At 38.0% G+C, this 22,918-nt stretch overlaps 2 protein-coding genes and 1 pseudogene across 2 annotated transcripts in view; 1 reads left to right on the forward strand and 2 right to left on the reverse strand.

The window, feature by feature from the left end:
• LOC126606740 (uncharacterized) overlaps positions 1-22,918 on the reverse strand; it is a 47,343-nt gene that overhangs the window by 2,644 nt on the left and 21,781 nt on the right. The gene's annotated exons all lie outside the window — the stretch shown is intronic.
• Positions 2,021-2,578, forward strand: LOC126606744 (uncharacterized). The gene has a single exon (XM_050274131.1). It carries the CDS (start codon positions 2,084-2,086, stop codon positions 2,471-2,473), a length of 390 nt encoding a protein of 129 aa, XP_050130088.1. The 5' UTR covers positions 2,021-2,083; the 3' UTR covers positions 2,474-2,578.
• LOC126609298 (uncharacterized protein At2g29880-like) lies at positions 4,636-11,867 on the reverse strand (annotated as a pseudogene).

Here is a 22,918-nt window from a genome sequence, read left to right on the forward strand (position 1 = left end):
AAAAATTGTTCCATGCAGACACCAAATGTTTCAAAAGGTTATCAAAACGGAACAAAATTGGTTAATTTGTTATGTAAGCAAAGCAAAGAAAGGAGTTGGATTGAAGCTGATTTAAGGATTTTTCTGACTTGGCCAACCTATGTGGCTAGGGCTTCAAACACTAAAACCCCGTACAATGCACATAAAAGTAACCACCGCCGGGTAAGCAAACATAAGTTACTTTCATAAAAAATTAAAACTAAAAACATAAACTTCAAACAGGCAAAATCTGACAACCAGCATATCAATCCAAAATAAAAACTTCTACCACCAACAGCATAAACAAATTTAAAACCACAATTAAAACTAATGTTGACTGTCCTCCTTTCCATGTTTGTGTTCCCTCTGCCGGATAAAAGCGACGAAGACAAAGCTTTCCAAAATTCTAATAAGTCTACATATCATCAATTTCCCAACAAAACACATAGGTTCCAGCACTAACAACACAAAAAGTTTTAAAATTCTTCCTCTCCCTGTTCTTAAGACAGAAAGACAAAACTTTCCAAAATTCCAACAAATCCTCTCATTTCTTCCCAAAAATTATAAATCCATTTTAATCCTACAATTATTAATGCATTTCGAAACTGTAAAAAAGCAGGACATAAAACTTACCCAGAATATAAGAGCAGCGTCACAGGTGCTAGCAAATGTCAGATTTATTAACAGAGCAACCAAAATGCAAAATGCTCTTTTAGCCGGGAAAGGCCTAACAGAGCACCACAACTGAAAGAACAATGAAATCGTTAGGTTTTTTTTTTTCCAAATAAGCAAAAATCCAAAATAAAAATTGAAAGACAACCATTATAAAATATACCTTAGCTGAATAACATCTGTTCTGCAGCGATCTGATGACGGGCCGCGACCAAAACGGGTTGAAAATCGGCCAAAGTTCAGCCACAACCCAAAAATCTTAGGCAGAAAAAAAAAAAAGAATAACACTCTGAATTATTGACCCCCCGATCGCAACTTTGGAAACCTTGGAAACCACTTTTTTGTGGGGAAGAAGACTCTCGAAGTCGAGAGAATAAGGATGGCGGACACGCGGACAACACGGGTAAAAACGTCATTTCAGCATACGAAGCAGGCCAGACAAAGGAAAACAAATGATTGACCCAGGGGCAGTTCCGCCCTTTCACTATTTATGAACAGTGCCGGTTTCAACTAAGTTTTAGTATATATAATGTATACATTCACATACAGTTAAATATACATACATACATACATATACATATATATAAAATCTCGTTACTGAAACCTGCAACCATTCTTTCTAATAAAATAATCAACAGATGAAATTTTGTTCTTTCTAATAAAATAATCAACAGATGAAATTTTGTCCAATCAACCAAAATTTACCCAAAGATAATAACTATCCAGATAGAACAAAACCCAATTAATTAATTTTCACAAATTACTGAATCCAGATCAGTTTACAAGAATGATTTCAGGCAATACTAAGGGTTGGTTTGGTATTGCTGTACTTTGAAAAAAAAAACTGCTGTGAGAATAAGCGGTTGTGCTGTGAGAATAAGCGGATGTGAAATAAATCAGCGGAGTGTTTGGTAAACTTTTTTGTAAAAGTGCTTTTGGAAAAAAAAAACAATCTGATAGTGGGTCTTTTCATTAAAGGAGCACTGTAGCTCCGTGTACTTTGAAAAAAAACCAGTTTTCCAAAGCTGCAAATAGCAGCTTCAGCTTTTTCCTTTGATTTCAGCTTATTCTCACAGCAGCTTTCAAAATAAGCCTTTTTTTTAGTTTACCAAACATCTAAAACCCTCACAGCTTTTTTTTATGGATGTTTTTTTTTTTAAGCACCTTACTTCCAAACCAGCCTTAATATGCAGAGAGAGATGCACAAAATCGGATTACAATCAAACACTTACCTGCACCTGCAGTATCAATGAACTCCCTCATTTTGCTCCAGTTGAAGGCTTGAGACTTCTCAGAGCGTTTAAATAGCCAATGGCATTTCCGTAATTTCGTGGATTTTCAAGCCCAATAATATTTCCTTTGTTCTTAAAAATCCTACCTGCGCGGAGTGTGGATGGATATGCCGCCAATGTTCCCAAGCAAAGCATCAAAAACTCCATTTTACCCCACAATTCACAACAAGAAGAGCAGCAGCGACAAAGTCCAAGGGGGAGCGATGAGTCTGCTCTCGTGGTGGAAAGGGAATGAGTCTACACCCCTAACCAAGACCAGCCCGGATCCGAAACCGGCCGAACCTGCTCCCGGCATGAACGGCGCCGTTGAGGTGCCTCGACCCCCCGCCGCCGCCAACATCACCGTCTTCGAGTTCGGATCAGTCGCGGCTTCAGCCGATAAGGTCACTCTCGCCGGGTACTGTCCGGTCTCCGAAGACCTGGAGCCCTGCCGCTGGGAGATCCTCCCCGCTAGTGGCTCCGACGCGCCCCAGTTTCGAGTGGTCTTCTAAGCACTCACCCCTGTGTCTCTGTGTATGTGAGCAGTTAATCATTGTATGTTCAGACTCAGTAGTGTAATTTCCAGCTATGAATGATATGATGAGAATTTCAGTTGAGGTTTTGTCGTAGACAATTTCAAGTTTTTGGCTTTGGATTGTGTTCATGGATGGACAATTTAGAGGGGGGTGGTATTCAATTTGGATTTTTAGAGAGTTTCAGGGAATTTAAATCTAGAATTTGAGAGAGTTTGAGAGAAAAAAAAAAGGAATTCTCAGAGATTTTGAGTGAATTTTACATGAATTGTGAGATAATTCTTTACATGGGGTTAGAGAATTGCAGAGAATTTGATCAACAATTTCCTTCTCTTTACGAGCTAAATTTTCATCCTACTAACACCTGAAGGTGACGAAAGTCATTAATTAATACAAAAGGTAAGAATAAGAAGTAAATATGATTGTGAATTTAAATACAATGAGTTAAAAATTTAGAAACGTGTTCAGAGCATACAACTAACTACAACTCTAAAAGAATTAATATAAAATTAAATAAATAAGAGGATGTAGGTCCTAAATCGAGAGGACTCGAATATGCCAATGCGAAAGCATTGACGTAGGGATCGTATGTCTCGATTCTAAATCCTGAAAGGAGGCGCAAAATAAGGGTAAGTGGACTAAGTTTATATACATACATAATATAAAAACAGGTATAAACATACTAACCCCCAAAGTTTTAATAATAAAAAAACTACTAGCATAATAAATGATAGGTTTCTTTGAAAACCCTAGCATGTTATCAACATCTCAAAAGACACATCGCGGAAATCAAAGCATCAATAGTCTCACAAATTGTCTCGTAAGCGAAGTGTGTTGCCATTAAGATCACTGAATAATAATACTCCCGGCCCAATGCCTGCACCTAAGTCTCTGTGCCTGTAGCCAGTGATAACTCCCTCTCGGCCCAATGCCTGTCTCCATGTCCCTCAACCTTTTGCTAGGGATTATTTCTAACAGCCTAACTGCCAACACCAGATCCTCACCCCAGGTGGCATAGTGTCCACTAGGTACGCACAAATAGTTACGCCTCTCATAAATAATCACTTCATAGTATAAAGTCATCCATCGTCTATACTATAAAGAGGGATTTCTAAAACATGTTCTAGCATCATATTGTCATCCATCAGATAGTTTACCAGTTCATGGTTTTTATAGAAAATACGATATATCAAACTATAGCTCAATATAGGCCAACAATTAATTCTTCACTAAAAACATGAGACGAAAATCAACAAATTCAATAAACATGCTTAACATAAAATCAAATTATAAACTCGTAAGACATGCTATTCATTTATGCAGTTGAACCAAGGAAGAAAATATCGGTAATATCGAAAATATCGGTAGTCCGAAAACACGGAAATATCGATGGAAATATCGGGATAATATCGATATCGATAAAAATTACATGGAAACCACGGAAATTGTAAGAAAAACTTGGAAATTTTTATTGAAACTTTGCAGGATGTTTATTTAGTCAATTATCTATTAGTTTATCACAAAAAATTGGAAGGAAATGCATTGCATGATGGATTTAACCGATTTAAGTTGATTATATAGCGAGCTGGCAAACATTGTGAGTGTAAAAAATATGTAGTAATTAATAAAAGAAGTTTAAACACACCATAATCATTTATATATTATGAATTAGTATAACATTTTACACTTTATACATTGCATGGTATGATACATGAGTGACTTATTACCCTTTATTTATTTATTTAAGAATTATATGGTTGTGGGGGTTTTATTTAAAATTTATATTGAAGATGCTCTTAAATTATGTAAAATTGTAATAAAAAACAATAATTTATAATTTATATAAGATATATATATGTATATATATATATATTCCACTTTATAAACCGTCCACCTCACCTTGCTATTTCCCATCACCCATCCACCTTGGGTGGTTTTCATGATTAAAACCATCTCAAAGTCCATGGTTTTCAATTTTTAAACTATCCAAAAACGTCAACATCTGCTATCTCACATTACCCAATTTTTTGTGTCCTCAACTTGCACAACCACCGCATATTATTCACACTCTTTCATCTCTGCTCTCACTCACTCTCTCTCTCTTCGCACTCTTTCACCTCCGCCTCTGCCTTCGCACTCTTTCACCTCCGCCTCTGCCTTCGCACTCTCTCATCTCTGCTCTCACTCTCTCTCTCTCTCTCTTCGCACTCTTTCATCTCCGCCTCCGCCTTCCTCACTGATCCCACCGACGACAACCCCACCTCTGTCGTTGACTCCAGCGACGACCACCACGACCCCCAATCGCCCCCAAACCCCAACCTCAACCTCCACAATAACCACCCATTCTCCTCCCCCCCGGAGCCCACCCCGCCGGCGCCACGCTCGCCTCCGTCTCTGTTCCACGTCTGCTTCAACCAAGACCACGCCTGCTTCGCCGTGGGGACAGACCACGGGTTCCAGATCTACAACTGCGATCCGTTCCGCGAGCTCTTTCGCCGCGACTTCGACAACGGCGGCGGAATTGGCGTCGTTGAGGCGCAGATCTTAGGTCTGAGTCTGCAATAGATCTGGGTAGTGCGACGACGCAGCCTTGGCTGCCTTTCCGACGAGATTGTTTCGATAATATCGCATATATCGCGATATTATCGATATTATTGATAATATCGCGATATTTTGACGAAAACCATTTGGATACCTATTTAAATATCCATTGCGCGAAAAACCGATAATATAGGCGATATTTCGCTGATATTATCGGCATTTTCTTCCATGAGTTGAACTATAAAATCATGTAGTTTTAGAAGAGGTCTACTCACAGATACTCCTTAGCAGTAGAGTTGTGCGAATAAGGATTAAGAATTTCCTCACTAGCAACTTCATATAAGCACAAAAAGGTAATAAATAAATAAAAGGGTTTTCTAAGACCATCTCCAACCCTTGGGCTAAAAACCAAATTTTTTAGCCCGAAAAATTTGGCTTTTAGCCCAGAAACATTTTTTCTGCCCCAACCCTTCTGCCCTAAAATTTTAGCCTGTAATTATTAAAGAATGAACTTAGGCTAATTTTTTTCTTAAATCAATTTAAAAAATAAATAAATATGTAGATTATTGTAAATTAATTTTATGAACATTTTAATCTAAAAAAAATTTAAATTCCGATAAACATTTGACATTTAGCCCGGGGGGAAAGCTGGGGGGTATTTGGCCCAGAAATAACATTTGGCATTTAGCCTAAAATTTTAACATGGGTTGGAGAGTGTTTTGGGGGGGGGGTAATTTGGCTTTTAGCCCAGGTTTGGAGATGGTCTAAAGGATTTGGGTTGGATGGTTAGAGCCTAATGGGTTTAGAGTAAGGGTTTTGGGCTTAGAGTCCCAACATAAATGGCCCAAGGGCCTCATTTTAAAAAAATTGTAACAAAAATAATTAAAATAAAAATTGGAAAAGGAAAGGGTTTGGGCTTGGATCCGGATTAGAGCTTAGGTCTTAAAGCCCAAAGGTTTAGGGTTTTGCTCCACAGGCCGAAGGCCCTAGTTTTCCCAAGGCCCGAAGGCCTGTTCTGAAAGGGTTTAGGATTTCAGGGTTCTCTGGGCTCAGCCCAGACCCACACAGCCCTAAGGCTTGATTTTGAGAAGGTTTTGGGGTTAAGCAAAATGGGCTTAAGGCCCTTGGCCTTTTGAGAACGGCCTAAAGGCCTGGTGCTCACCGGAGAAGGAGACCGGAGCTTCTACAGCTCCGACCGACAGCAAACACATGACTTAGGCTCTTAATTAGGTACCAAAACGTAGAGGAAGGTAAGAGGAGTATTTCTATACCTTGGGTTTGCCATGAAAAGGCCGGAGGTGACCAGAAATCCCCTTGACAGCCACGGGCTCATCAGAGATGGGTTTAGCACACTCGAGCCAATTTCCTTTAAAAACCTTGTAAAATGACGAGTTAAAGCTTAATATATCTCAACCACGCAACAACCAAGACAAATTTAAGGTAATACAAAGCTTACCTAATCAGAAAATCAAGGGAACTCGCCGGAGAGTTCCTGGGTTCCACAGTCCCAGCTGCGCCTAGAGAGAAAGGGAGAGAAAGGCGAGGTTGATGGTGATGATGCCTTCTTCGCAGGTGATGCAGCTGTGAGTGTGTGTTCACGGGAAAGAAAATGAGAGAGACGAGAGGGTTTAGAGAGAGAGAGAGAGATAGAAGTGCAGAGAAAGAGAGAGAAGGAAAGAGGGGTCACGGGGTGGGGGACCGAAGAAAGAAAAGGGAGGTTAGTTAGGGTGCTGCCACATTGCAGTTTGAGGGAGTTTGAGAATCAAGATAGAGGGTCCATATTTGGTTAAGAAAGGGGACTAAAATGATAAATTAAATAAAACTTTGGAAAATTATAAAATTACATATAAATTCGCGGGTGGGGTTTAACAGTTTTCAACTAGCTATAAGAGTTAATAATAGCTAAGAATATGCTTATGAAACCAGTTTAATCAAGACATGGTTAAGATAAGTACTAATTACTAACCTTAAAATAAGGGTAAAATCTTGTACTTTCTTTTATTTTAGTTGGCACCATGGATCTAGGTTAGACCATCAAATCTGGTGCAATTGTGTTCAAGGCCTTCAAAACGTTGTTGAAATTTTTGCTTGTTGTAAAATGTGACCACCGAAATGTGTCTCGAGTTTGGCAATATCGAGAATTTTGACCAATAATGAGTAGAAATGTAGCAACCATTTCTTCAATACAAATAAATCTTGTACCCTTCAAATGCGTCTTTTCCGTAAAGACGTCACATAGCTTTAAGAAAACATTCGGATACATCCTATATAGCACTCGAAATTCTTGAGGATCCTCATTCAATACCTTGTTAATATAATCATATCCAATTCTACTAATAGGTCGTCGAGCCAATGGACGTTCAATATGATCATCATGTATAATAACCATTAACGCATTTAGCACTTGAATTTTTGCTTGTACTGCCATCAATAGTAACTTAATGGCTTCATGATATTCTTCATCTTCCCTTTCCATTTCCTCTTTAGACATGTTTTCAGACATTATATAAAGAATCACCTAAAAAAGCAAAACTATATCTATTAGAACATAAGACCAACTCCAATGGTTGGGCTAAAAGCCAAATTTTTTAGCCCATAAAAAACATTTTTAGCTCCAACCATTTGGATTAAAATTTAGCAGGAACTTTAATGAAAAAGGCTTATAGTAAGTTTATTTTAACAAAAAACCATGCTATAAACTTTATTTCATGAAAAAGAACTAAATTTTAATAAAAAGGACAAAAAAATTAATTTTTAATGAAAAGAACACAATGTATAATAATAATAATAAAAAAAAAACAAGATGCGAGTAGTACCTCTACACTGTTTATGAAACTGAACACTATTTATGAAACTACACTATTTATGAAACTTACTACACTGTTTATGAAACTTACTACACTATTTATGAAAACTTACAACACTATTTATGAAACTTACTACATTGTTTATGAAACTTAACTTATTACACTGTTTAAGAGGCACCGTCGTCACATCCATCTGGGTTCTTTTCTTCTCAACTTGTACTCTACTTGGATCAACATGGTTAGTATCGATCTCCAGGTAAAAATATGAGCCGGTTTGAGGTCCATATGAGATAGGCATAGCTAATCCAAATAGTAAAAATTCAGTTTGATAACTCCACTCTTTCAACAGGTAAAAATATGAAGTGCAGATGTATGGGTATAGAAGTTTACTTGCTTTTAAAGAATTTAAACTCTGCAAGCAGAAAGTGTAGCAAGCAGCAAAATATAACATCTAGGAACGATGACGAGAGAAAGAGAAAAATTGGACTACTAGGATAAAACAACAAAAGAACAGATAAGAACATAGAGAAAAACCAAAAGGAAGAAAAAATATAAAAGAGTATTTTCCCACGTTCATCACCCTCGTAGATTGACCCATACAAGAATTAGAAATTAAGTAGTAATTTCATGATAATTGCTCTGCAAATGTCAGTTCTGGCTCGTAATTTGGGAACGGTTGCTAAAAAAACCCTAGAAAAAGAACTGAACTTTTCGATTGAGCATGAAAATATTTATACTTTCTCGTGTGTTTTCTCGACAAACAAACAAGTTGATGTAAAAATTAAAATTTCTTGAGAGAGAGTACGGACTAGCAAGTTGTAGGCAGAATGCTTTCTATGGAAGTTCTTCTCCGAATCGATTTCCATGGCTTCCATGGCGGGAAAATAAGAAAGAGTCAGGGTTGTAAGTGGTGGATCATGTATTGACAGAGGTGCAGGGCTTGCATGTGTTTTGTTAGGTATTTTTTAATTGTTTTTCTTTCTCTTGTCCTTATCATTAAATAGAGTTAGTGGGTGCTTTTTGGTTAAAACTTAAAGTTTTGAAACCTTTTTCATTAGTTTTCCTTTTAATCCCGGAATCATTAAAGAATGAATTTAAGCTATTTTTTTTCTTAAATTAAATTTAAAAAAAAAATATGTGGACTATCGTAAATTAATTTTATGAACATTTTAATCTAAAAATATTTAAATTCCGATAAATATTGAAAAATCACTAAATTTTCCACAAAGCAAGCCTTCAACTTTCCACCAATCTTTCAACCTTGGGCTAACTTTCAATTCACCAACAGTTCAACACCAAATTTTCAATTCACCAACCGTTCAACACCAAACTTTTAACTTTCATCAATCATCCTCTATATAAACATATGTCCAATATTAGTTGATCACACAACCTTTCAACCTTCAATCATCCTCTATATTCACCAATCTTTCAACTTTCAAAGAGTTTTTGTTTCCTAAAAATCCTCAACATCTCATCAATGGGTGATAGAAGAAGGCATAGCATGACAATGTAGATGGCACAAAACCAACCAAGGAATAATAAGTACAATAAGGCATCTAGATTAATAGAAACAATAATTAATAAGACATAAATTGAATAAAGTACATAAACCACATAAACTTAATACAACCGATAATTCATAAACCACATAATTATTAAACTACATAAACTTAATACAACTGACAATTAATAAAGCAACATCTTCGCTAACACAAACCCATGCCAAGCATAAAGCAACATATTCCTCACAAGTCCAATTACGACCTTTAATATGCTCTATTGCCATGTTGAACAATTTGGAAATGAAAAGAAATGGTAGAAAGATAAATTGGAAGAATTGTAGGAGAAAATTGAGTTTTGTGTGAATGTTTGAACAAATACATAGGTATTTATAGAGTTTTTGGGTGAATTTTGTGTTAAATATTTTTTTTTATAATTATTTTAGCCTTTGGATTTAAATTTGGGCCGTTAGATATTTTTTTTACCGTTAGATTTGATTATATTCGATCACAGCCGTTGAATTCAATAATATATAAATATAAAATAAAAAAATTTGAATCTAAGCCATTGGATTAACCAACGGCCTGATGATCATAGCCATTCGATCGAAAGAGCCGTTGGAGCTCTGGGGAACAAGGCTGACAGGCCCACGTGGGTGGGTCCCGGTAGGTCGGAAGGAGCGCGCATTTGGCGAGTCCACAAGCTGGGTTTGGAGCCTAAACGCTGAAAACCACTCTCTTTGGTGGGGCACACTCCGATTTTGGGCTAAATTTGGGCGGTTTCTGGCCTTACTTCCTTTTTTAGCATCTAGCCCACATTTTCCCCTTGGGTTGGAATGAGTGCCGGGGGGGAATTTTGGGGGGGAATTTAGTATTTAGCCCACCATTGGAGGTGGTCTAATAGAGAGAAAGGTAAAGAAAAAAACTACTTCTCATGCAAATAACTCATTCTTCTGCAAGATATCAAAAGATAAGCAGTGGGGAAATATCGAAGTACGATACATGATTTTGCTTTCACAACACGAATCAAGCAACCAACTATTCAACATCGTAGCTTTTAATGGTCGAGCATTCATTTAGTATATAGTCTCTCTTCATTTATTAGCTAAGGAAATACAGAACGAGATAATTAAAGCCAATTCAAACTAGTACCACACCTTGCAATATCAAGTGCAAGTTTTACAGCTATGAAATATACTCTTCGTACTATTTCGAAATACAGAAAAATAAGAACTCAGGAAATAACCGAAACTTATACAAACCATGGCATTAATATTCCATATTAAGAATACCAATGGAATGGGAAAATACCTTGGGCAAATAAACAAACTACTTCTTCTATCATTTAAACCAAAGTCAACTTATTATCAAACAAATTAGATACTCCAAGATCAAATTTGAAATAACCAAACCAAAGTCAACATGTTATCAAACAAAAGTAAATACTCCAAGATGTAAACAAATCTAAAATAACCGCATTCACTCCATATTGTATTTTCCACTCTGAGCGTTCTTCTGGTGTCATTTTCAAGAACTCTTTTTTCATTCCCAATTTTTGAACCAACGCAACTACTTTGTAATGACTAGGAGCATCCAAGTTTGGAGTCTCTTTGATAGCATCCCACACAATGTTGATTTTCTCCTCTTCTTTTTTCTCCATTTCTTTTTTTTTCTCTATCTTTTTCTTTTTTCGCCATTATGCTAAGAATTCCTTGAATTTCAGTGGCAATTGCAGCAATCGAATCCATTTAATTTGGTTCGGACATAGGTTGAGATCTTTTCCTTGGAAGTAGCTTTTCTATGGTTGTAGCAGCGAGAGCCTCAAAATTTGCATCTAGGAAAGATGATGCATATGATGGCGTTTGGAATAATGGATCAAGTTGCTCGACGTTCTCATCAAAGGGAGGAAATTCGTCTACTCTAACTGGCCTACTTTCTTCAACTCTATATGTTGTGGCATCAGTATCATCGCCCAATCCAATCAAGTTATTTCCTTTAGCTGTTCCATCACCAAAAACAGTCATCAAATCTTCATAGTCTGCAAATGTCTCTTTGCAAATACCTTGACTCTTTGGGTGAGACTAGCAAAAACAAAAACATAAATTGTTAAATACCAAATGTATAAACATGAAAGATCATCATGTGTAAATAATATATTCTTTAAAGAAAAAAAAAACTGACCCTAAGGAAGCCTTCCCATACTTCATCACTAGCTGTGAACTTCTTTGTGATAGGGTCCTAACCAAATCCAGAACTATGTCCAAAAAGCTGGCAAATTGATTGAAATCGACCCTTCAATGTTTTCATATGGTTCTTAACATGATCTTTAGTTTTTTTACACCCAAGTTTTTCATTGAGCATGGGAACAATTTTGGCTTCTATGGTCTACTTACTTATTATGCCATTAGCATCACACCATCCATTGTTTACCGCCTCAACAAGTAGTTGTAACAACATGTTGTTCTCTTGCACGGACCACTGATTATAGTTTTCTTTTGTCTTTTCTTGTTGTGAATCTCCCATTTATAATCTTACTAGATGATGCATTATAATAAAACAATGAGATATGATAATAAAAGCATAACATGATAATGGGGATTACAAGCATAAATGACTATAAAAAGGATTGGAACAACAGATTGATATATTATTAACGTAACAAGTATAATGTGACACACCCCGATCCGAATTAGGGCATGCTGGCAGTCACGTAAGGGTGACGTAGCCATGTGCATAATGCAGAAGCAATAAAGATAATAGAGAAAACGAATAAATGAAAACCAACTCATAAGAGAACTAGTTAAGACAAGTGCTAGAATATGTGTGAATACACAATCAGAGCGTGAGTAGCCTAAGTTCATTCCAGAAAACAAGTACTAATTAAACGACACCCAAAGATCCCTACATTTGTGATAGTCTATCAGAACCTCCAATCAATCCTCGTGAGCCACCCACAAACAAGCTTATCTAAAACCTAGAAGGGCGCAAAACAGAAACTGTGAATGGGCAAAAACAAAGCTTTACAAAACCATTTTATTTATCAAATGCTCTAACCCCTCACCCTAAAACATGTATAACTTTCCCAAAAATGGAATATATATATATATATATATATATATATATATATATATATATTTCAAATCATGCTTCACATATCCATATTCATAAGTATGCCATGCCAAAATATAAAACAGAATAAGTAACTCAGGTGAAAATAAATTCATGGATAAATAACATATTAGCTGGAACCCCTGCAGAGGTATGTACGGCTGAATTCATAGCTCATTAGTCAATCTAGCTGGAGTCATCGCAAGTGACCTATACGACACTACATTGCACATGAGTCAGAACCACTGCAAAGGTCTATACGACAAGACTGGGTGTAATATAGTTATGCTCAATGCTACACTTTCATGATAGATGTGCGATAAATTGCTAGTCACCTACGAGTCGAAACCACCTATGATGGTCTGTATGACAAGACTGTGCACCTAAATTGGATCCAATGTGAGCATATGGTGCGGGATGTGACATTATAAATAGGCATGTACTATATCTTTGGCTAAATCACAATCACCCGAGGTGCTGATTTATGAGCTCTCAATCACGTGTCACATTATCAATATCTCATATAACAAAACAATACTCACCTGGTACTTACCTGAGCGCCTACATCACCAATTCATATTATGCATTATATACTAATTCATATGCTGAATATAACTTTATATGCATGGCATTTCAAAGCATACTTTTATTTAAACGCATTTTCTGGGAAAATATCAAGTATATAAATTTATACTGAAAACCAAAAGTCCACTCACTGATATGTCGAAGGGTCGTAGTCCCGAGCCGCCCTTGACTGTGCTCGTCCTCGGGATAGGTCTCACCTATATGCGAAATAACTGAATAAACGTTATTTAAAGCACATAGACAAAACTAGTTAATAACTTCTCATACATTGCTCGAATGAGATGTTTGAATATACCAGCGTGATCTACACAACCTCATGAACATCCCCATATTTTTAGAAAAAATTTCCGACATCCCACGCTCCTCCACGCGTAAGGAATCCTAACGGAATCCCTAACCGCCGTTAAGAATATTCCGTTAAAACCTTAACAGACGTTAACGGCGTTACCTTTTTCGTTAGAATATTCCGTCAGACTTGACGGAATATGCTCCTTCGTCTTCCTCAGCTCGTCGGAGTCCGGCGCTTGTGACCTCTGCGTTACCGGTTTCTGGAAAATAATAAAACCTTCATTTCTCACTCAATTTTCCACCAAATTGAAGCTTAGGACGAATAGAAAACAACCATACTTGTTTTGGGACCTAAAATCCACAGAAATTTGCAGAAGGACCTTCGATAATCTGGTCAAACTTTAAATGCATCGATCTCGACTTCCTGATGTCCAAATTATGTCATTTTTCTTCTCCGAGCTTCGTTAAGAGGTCCCTAATCTTCCTATAAGCTTGAAATCCTCTAAAAATCATGCATTTACGACTGCATGAATAATACCTCAAAACTGGGATCTTGGGTTCTTGGGTTTTCTAAGCTTTCCTTTCCTATAAATGGTATGATTGGACTCAGAAGCCTACAATGAACTCAAAGGTCATATTCTCCTTGTCGATCCGTGCCTAAATGGAATGGTTTGAGAATTGTTCGTACGCTTGTACTGACGTTGCAGAGAATTGAGAAATGGAGGAGAAAGAGTGTACACAGGGAAAGGGATAGGTGTGTGTGTGGTCCTAGTTGGTTACTAATCCACAAAACAAAGTAACAAGCCTAAGTCTTTTTCCAAGAACTTAGAATATATTAGAATTGACCAACTTAAGTACATAATACACACAACACACTTTAACATCCAAGGGTAAATTAGTAACTTCCACGTTTGAGACCAATTAATATTACAACATTTCGGAACGGGTTGTGACAATCTACCCACCTTAAAAATTTCGTCCTCGAAATTCATACACAACAATACATCCACTAATAACCATAAAACAATCGTGGATACGTCTCTCTCATTCGATCTTCTGTCTCCCAGGTAGCCTCCTCCACAGAGTGATTTCTCCATAATACTTTCACCAGATGCACTGTCTTATTTCTCAGAACCTTATCTTTCCAATTCAAAATCGTCACAGGCTCCTCATCATAAGTCAAATCCGGATTAATTTCCAAAGATTGAGGAGGAATCACATGTGAAGGATCTGCAATATAATGACGAAGCATAGAGACATGAAAAACATCGTGCACTTTGGACAACTTTGGAGGCAATTCAAGTCTATAAGCAACTTCACCGACTCGCTCGGTGATCATATATGGTCCAACGTACCAAGGACTCAGCTTGCCTTTCTTTCCAAACTGCACAACACCTTTCCAAGGTGATAACTTCAGAAATACCTAATCACCTACATTATACATCCAGTCAGTGGCATGTCTGTCTGCTAGACTCTTCTGTCGATCTTGAGCCGTTTTCAGGTTAGACTTAATCACCTGAATATTCTGAGTAGTCTCCTCCACTATCTCATGACCCACTAAAACTCTTTCACCAACCTCTAACTAACATAAAGGTTGTTGGAAATGTGCCCTAAAACCAATCATATGATGATACTTTACGGACATTTCACATGTTAAACTAATCTAGTTTAATATCAAGGGCAAATATTATTGTTTAAGCCGTCTCATATAAATGTTATATGCTTAAACGATAAGTCCAAGGAATATGTAATTAGGAGAATGTAATTTAAAGAAGTTAGATTCATGAGACCATTCTCTTTCATATACATATCCTAAACGTTCCTGATCATAGGATTGCCAATTGGGCATTGACAGTCCATTAAGATCAGTACGTGCTGTGTCTTTTCTCAGGGAGAGTGACTGGTCTCGAGTCATTGGTGTGATTGACACCAAGACAAGCATGTAGGTGCTCAATAGAGAATGAGTCCACTGAACACGATCGACGAGGAGTTCTCATACTCATGTCACATGAGAACTCATGGTTGGGATAATGCAAAGTAGTCATTTGACCTGAGACATCATAGTTGTCTTGTGGTTAAGTCCTTGATCTTTGACTATGTCAAAGTCACTCTGTCAGAGGTGTCCACGGCATAGTTGGGGTTAAGCCACTTAGCCATGGAGGCAAGTGAATGCGCAACAAGGGATCTCTAACCTTCAAACTGTTTAAGGGAGAATACTCTACAAAGTATGAATGAGATTTAGGAAGTTGTTTCAAATCACATTCAAAGTAATCATATAAGTAAATGAATCACATTGGATAGTAGACATGAATAAACTATCAAACCAAACAATGTGGTCAAGAGTATTGTATTAGAGAAAGACCGTATTGCATTGTAATCCTAAACTGAATAGGTTCTCTACCTCTTCTGATTAGTTTGGGTAACCATGACATACTGCTAGGTGTCACTCATGGTTTGTGGAAGCCCTAAACGTGTATAAACACTAAAGGGAGAATTGAAAGTAAGTTTCAATTCACAATCAATTTGAAAAAGTTCTAATTGCACACTACCTCGCTAAAATGAACCTAATGGATTGTACACCATGTAAGGTAGAGATTGAAGAAACAACGGAGATGAGTAAGGATAATTAAATGGTTTAATTATTTATGGCAAGGATTAATTAATATGTTAATTAATCAAACGAATAAAGTTCGTTAAAGACCTCGGGTTAGTTTTGGGCCTCAAGGCCCAATGGGCTTCGAACGTCAAGCCCATTGACTTAAGTTGTATGACAACTTAGTGACTAAATATTCACAAAAGCCCAAACAGCCCAATAACACCCTATGGCCGGCCATATTGATAAAGGAGTGGGTTTTGGACTTATTACAAGTTTGCCACTCCAATGAAGGTAGGTATAAATATGACTTTATAGCCTTTTCTTCATTAGGGTTTCTTTTAGAGAAAAGATGAGAACACAATGTCTCTCCCTTTCTCTCTAAGAGGCCGGCCACCTTAGAGGATTTTAGCTAGCAATCTTACTTCCTCTAGGTCACCCATTTCTTCTTCAAGTCCTTCCTTGGTGTGGAAAAATTAGAGGTTTTCAATTTTGGGAACTTGGGGAATCCTTTCAACCATCCTCATCCAAGAAATCCATGGATCTAAGAAGCAAGGAATGAAGGCCCTCTCCTTGGGTGATTAGCCTTTGCTCATGCAAAGAGGAATCAATAAAGGTATAAAATCTCTCAACTCACTTTGTTCTTGAGTGGAGTCTTGGTTCACCTTTCTACTAGGCTTTGAATTTCATGGGTAATGTTTTGTTTTTGAGTGCATACAAGCATGATTCCGCCTTTAAATGTTAATTGCATGCAATAGATGTTGCTCAAATGAACATGTTTTTTCACAAAATTTCCTTCAAAGGTGTGAGACAAGATTTACCATAAAGAGCCTTGAAAGGTGACATACCAATACTAGAATGAAAACTGTTGTTGTAGGCAAATTCCATCAAATCCAACCGCTTATGCCAAGCGTCACCAAACTACAACACCGAAGATCTCAACATATCCTCTAACATCTGAATAGTCCTATCAGACTGCCCATCTGTTTGAGGATGATATGCCGTACTATAAAGTAATCTAGTACCAAGAACTTCCTGGAACGCTACCCAGAACTTAGAAGTGAATCTAGGATCACGATCCGAGATAATACTAATTGGAAATCCATGGTACTTCATGATCTTCGATACGAATAATTCAACTAATCGGCTTAAGGAATACTTCTCCCTCACAGGAATAAAATGTGCTGACTTAGTAAGCTGATCAACTATCACCTAAATACCATCATAACCATTCTGTGTATGAGGAAGCTTGATGCGATGAAAGTTAACCATTCTGTGTATGAGGAAGCTCGTTGGGCAATTGTCAGGGTTGTAACTAGAATGTTTAATGTCGAGGCTCTTTGATCCATCATGATGACGTGTATTATTCTCCATAACATGATTGTTGAAGATGAGTATGATTATGATGTCGTCGATGAATACGAGCCGGATCTAATCAACAACTCACGAACACATATCTACTGTGCTCATGACAATACCGAAGATCCCGTGCAACACGACCCGTTGGAACAGGATGGACATTACAATGAATTGATCGTTCAGCGGTACACGAACTTGCAAGAGCCATACTGGCACGTAACCCGCCAAAATGACTTGATTGAGCACCAGTGGGGATTGCAAGAAGGTGAATATAATTAAAATGAGGCTTGTGGTTGAAGAATAAAGTGTATTTTTTTTTTTAAGTTTATGTAATTCTATGTAGTGTGTTTTGTTTTTAAGTTTATTTGGTGAGTTTATGTAATCTTATTTGGTGAGTTTATGTAATCTTATTTCATGTGTTTAAATAAAGTACAAAAATAAATAAATAATTACATTAAAATTGCATAATAAATTAAATAAAAATAAATAAAGTTCTAAAAATAAATAAGAAATAACATAAGAAATTAAATAAAGTTCAAAAGAAAAAAAGAAAAAACATAAAAATTACATAAGAAATTAAATAAAATTCTAAAAAAAAAAAGAAATTACATAAAAATTATACAAAGTCTCTGGAGCTAGGATATGTGGTGCTAGGATCTTGGTTGCTATGATTTGTGTAGCTAGAACCCCCTTGACTTGTTTCCACATCTCTTGCACGCCTCATTCGCACAACATCTCTTTTTTATGATGTCCAAAAATATTTTGAATTCGAAGACAGTCCTACTAGAGACTTGCTTATAGTGTCACGATCTGCTTGAGCCATCATTTCTTCTCTAAGCATTTCATTTTCTCGATGAAGTGCTTGTCTAACCAGCTCGTTCTCTCGATTAACTATTTCTCTTTGTCTCTCAGCAGCCGCATCACGGGTCTTAGTAGCTGTTATTATTGCTGCCATAGCAGCAACTTTTTCCTCATCTCTTGCCTTTTCTCGTGCCATGTTCAGTTCACCTTGGCGAGCAAGTTCCTCCATATATTTAGTGTAGTCATTTTTGGAAGAACTACCTTTTTTCTTTGATGCCTTTTTACCTTGAGGCCTGAGGGATTGACGAGTCGGTTGGGTCTCGGGCACTTGTTCAGGCATCCCTTATGTGTCTTGAAATGTGTCGACTTCTTGTTCAGCCGTGTCTGGTTCTGGCGAACTATGTAGACCCATGCCGTGCATGACAACTTCTGGACCAGTTGCCACAATTTTGTATTTAGGGCAATCTTTGACAATTTCCCAACATTCCCATTTTTTGAATGATTTGTTCTAGTTCTTTGAATTGTAGAATGCTTGAGCTTGTAGTGTCTATAAAAATGTGGGATAAGATAGTGTTAAAAAATGCAGGTGTAACACAAATAAATAAATTAAAATATTGATGTGGATGGAATGCATATAAATTACATAATGACATAAGAAATTAAATAAAATTACATAAGAAATTAAATAAATTAAAATTTTGATGCGGGTGGAATGTATATAAAAATTACATAAGAAATAACATAAAAATTACATACGAAATTAAATAAATTAAAATATTGATGTGGGTGGAATGCATATAAATAAATAAAAATATTGTCACTTGATCCGCTAAACTTGTCCCACTACGCAGGTTACCGGAAGCATGAGAGATGGCGTTTTTCCAACAAGTAAATGATGCGTTGAGTTTTTTCCAACGGCCTTGAAGACCTTGACTAGTTCTGGCGTCTTTTCCATGTACATCGCAAAACGCTTTCGCAATTTTACTCCATATTTCTCGCTTATCCATCTCATTACCCGTAATCGAGTCATGAGTAGTGTGAACCCAACATTCACACAACGTAACATCTTCAATGAGCTTCCACGAAGACATTTTTTCTCTCTTAAAGTGTAGAAAATATTGAAATGTGGTGTAAGGTGGAAGATGAGGGTTAGGTATTTATAGAAAAGAAAAAATAACTTTTTTAATATTTTACTGTATTTAAAAAAAAATTGTATTTTTTTATAATTTTAATTAATTTTAATGTAGTTAATTAATCTGGACCATTGGATTTGAAAAATATTCAAATCCAAGAGCCAAGGATCTAACGTGGCCAACGGTCATAAATCTGACCTGTTGATGCACAAAACCGGAGGTCTTGGAACAACGTAAATCTAACCGTGAATCTGCAAGTAATGTAAATAACACATGATGTATCATGGTTCACCCCAAGGTTTGGGCTACGTCCACACTGATTATGTATTTATCTAAGAGGTGAGGGGAGTGAGGGAGCTCTGTAATGTGAGAGCTTTGAGAGGATGAAAGAGCCTTAAGAAATGACTCCCCCTAATTGTGAGGGTGAGGGGTCCTTTTATTGAATAAGGACTTCTCACTTATTACATATTTGCCCATTGCTTTATCACATAATTACATTTAAGTCCCCCGAGTATTTGTACGAGATCTAAATACGAGGCCCTAAATATGGTATAAACAGTAGTCCCCCAAGTCTTCAGTCAAGAGAGTATTTTGGCTGGAGACTTGAAATTCAGTCCATGTGTGGGCCGAAGTAACTAGATGTTGTCTTGAACTGATGCTCGATATGAGGCGGTGCTCAATCTGAAATGATGCTCAACTAGAAGTAGCATATGCTGCGAAGCTGCTCGACATATGGCTTATGTTGCCTTGGTTGGCTCAGCTTGTGGCGTTGAAGGTGAGGGAGTCCTTTTTATAGAATAAGGGCTCGCTCCTCAATACATAAGTGATGGGCTAAGAGTTGATGCTCGCGGCGAGGCGGTTGCTCAGTTGGCGGCGATGCTCTTCTAATGATGGTAAGGGAGTCCCTTTTATAAAATAAGGGCTCGCTCCTCAGTACATAAATGATGGGTTAGGAGTGATGCTCGCGGCGAGGTGGTTGCTCAACTGGCGGCTATGCCCTCTAACGAAGGTGAGGGAGTCCATTTTATAAAATAAGGGCTCGCTCCTCAATACATAAGTGATGGGCTAAGTCCCCCAAATATTTTTCATGAGTGCTCTCTAATGAAAGTGAGGGAGTCCCCCGAGTATTTTTCATGAGGCCCAATTGAGGCCCAATATATGGTACATAATGTAGTCCCCCAAGTCTTCGGTCAATAGAGTCTGTTGGCTGGAGACTTCAAATTGAATCCATGTATGGGCCGAAGTGGTGGTTGTTAGGAGGTGGTATTTGTATACCCTGCACTGAAGCTTTGTAAGTGACGCTTTACAAGTGAAGCTTTGAAGCTGGAGCTCTGTAAATGAAGCTTTTGAAGTTAGAGCTTTTGTAAATGGAGCTTTTGAAGCTAGAGCTCTGTAAATGAAGCTTTTGAAGTTGATTGACTTGAGTGATGCTCATGAATGTTTATGTATGATTGGATGAGTGATGCACATTAATGTTTATGTATGATTGATATGAGTAATGCTCATGAATGTTTATGTATGATTGACATGAGTAATGCTCATGTATGATTTGAAGTACTGGATGTACTTTTGATCACCTGGTTGGTAGCATGAAGGAGAGTACGGGTTGTACATTTCATCACCTGGTTGGTGGCATGAATGACTAGTTGCCAAATGATATTAGAGTATGGGTTGTACATTTCATCACCTGGTTGGTGGCATGAATGGCTAGTTGCCAAATGATATTAGAGTACGGGTTGTACATTTCATCACTTGGTTGGTAGTAATAGCGGCAGGTTGCCGAATAATTTTTGGAGTACTGGGCATACTTTTGGTCACCTGGTTGGTGATAATAACGGTGGGTTGCCGAATAATTTTAGAAGTACTGGGCGTACTTTTGATTATTTGGTTAGTGATAATAGAGGGCCTGGCTCTTTTGGGCATATGGGCCTTCGCCCTCCACATAACATTCCAGCCCATTACTTTGGGCTTTGCCTTTTTTTTTTATTTTTATTATTACCTTCTGATAGGGTTTATACAGATGTTTCCGAAAGATATGAAAAATAAATTACATCATACAAAAACAAGAAAAGTAAACTACATCATTCTGGTGGGGTGTTTATTCCTTGCTTTTGCCTGTGTTTTTTTTTTTTTTTTTTTTTGCTGCACTCTCTCTGTCTATTCATCTGGCAAACATAAGGAATCATAATAATACGAAGATCTTTTTTTTCTTCTTTTCTCTCTATTGCGTCTCTGTCTTTTGCTTTTGTGCCGCAGCTCACTTGATTGTTTTTCTTTATGCTTTCTTCTTTTGCTTTTCTTTCTCTTTTCCATTTCCTGCATGTACCACCCACTTGCTTTCTTTTGCTTTTCTCTAAAGTGACAAATGCTTGACAATTGATATTTCAGTGGTAATAATTGCAGCCAAAGTGACAGCTGCATCCCCTTCTCCACCTGTTTCCTGCTCCTTTCGCCGCTGATCTGCAGAACCCTCCCGTCTTCCATCTCCATTTTCACCTCCTCCTTTTTGATCATATGCCATGACCATCTCCGTCAAATGGAGAATAGAAAACTTACGTGCCATGACCATCTCCTTTAAATGGAGAAGCGTGGTCCAGAGAAGCCAAAGAGATATAGGGGATGTTGGCGACGGCGGAGCTAATGGCGTCGAGCTCGTCACGTGAGCTGCAGCAGACCACCATGGGCAACCCCGGACGTCGACCCGCCATGCCCAATAAGTCCATTAAAGTCTCTATCTTGAACTGGTGTCTGTCGACGGCGAGGTAGAAATGGCGTTGCGGGTTGAAATGGGAAGAAGGGGAGTAAAACAGAGGAGATGGGGTTTCCAAAAGCTGCATCCATCACCATGGCTGAGGAGTCGGAGAATCTGCCGAAGGACTTGGCGACGGTGATATAGGCTACGTCCAAGGATATGAGATTGAAGAACAGATTCTGATGCACAAAATCAAGCTTCGTCGATCCGACCTGAGAGGTCGTCGATCCGACCCGAGAAAAAAGGTAGGCCATGGTGGACAGATTCTGATGATGCGGTCCAAGTTGATTCTGAACTCTAGGACTGGTGGACAGAGCTTCGCAATGTAGGCCATGGTGACAAGAAGAATGAACCATGGTGGCTTGGTTAACCGCCAACTCTAAGCCGACACTTCATGCCTGAGGTAGACACGGTGGAGGAGGTCCCCAGCAGCCTCATCAACGCCCTTTCCAAGTCCTTACCTCTGGGGTCTTCGTCCAGCTCGTACATAGTGGGGTTGATACCCAGGTCGCAAAAGAGGGGCTTGACGACATGGCACATGCAGCAGCTACTTATACTGAAACTACCGCTTCTTCTTGCAGGGCTGCCAAACCTGAGACTTCGTCACGCTCATTCCTCCCAGCTTCTGAACGCCATGTGGGATTAAGTTGTCGAGGAGTTTCGAGTAGCAGGTTGAGCATTTTGGCTGAGTTGCCGAGGAGTTTCGAGTAGCAGGTTGAGCATTTTGGCAGAACGACCCAAATCGTTGCAGTAGCACAACGTGCCACACATTGAAGATCCCACGACCCAGCTGTCTCTCTGGGCTGCTTTTTTTTTTTACTGGTTTTCTCGGCTGCCAAACATTGACTGGAAATAGAGTTTGATTTGTTGTTTTTTGGGTTCTTTTTCTCTAGGAAAGCTTGAGTTGTTGGGTTTTTGCAGATTTTGTAGATTTTGCAGATTCACGGTGGAGGTG

The sequence above is a fragment of the Malus sylvestris genome, chromosome 16 (assembly GCF_916048215.2).
Source record: "Malus sylvestris chromosome 16, drMalSylv7.2, whole genome shotgun sequence".
Classification (NCBI taxonomy): Eukaryota; Viridiplantae; Streptophyta; class Magnoliopsida; order Rosales; family Rosaceae; genus Malus; species Malus sylvestris.

Coding starts and splice junctions, on each gene's coding strand:
- LOC126606744 (XM_050274131.1), top strand. CDS start 2,084: ATGGATATGCCGCCAATGTTCCCAAGCAAAGCATCAAAAACTCCATTT.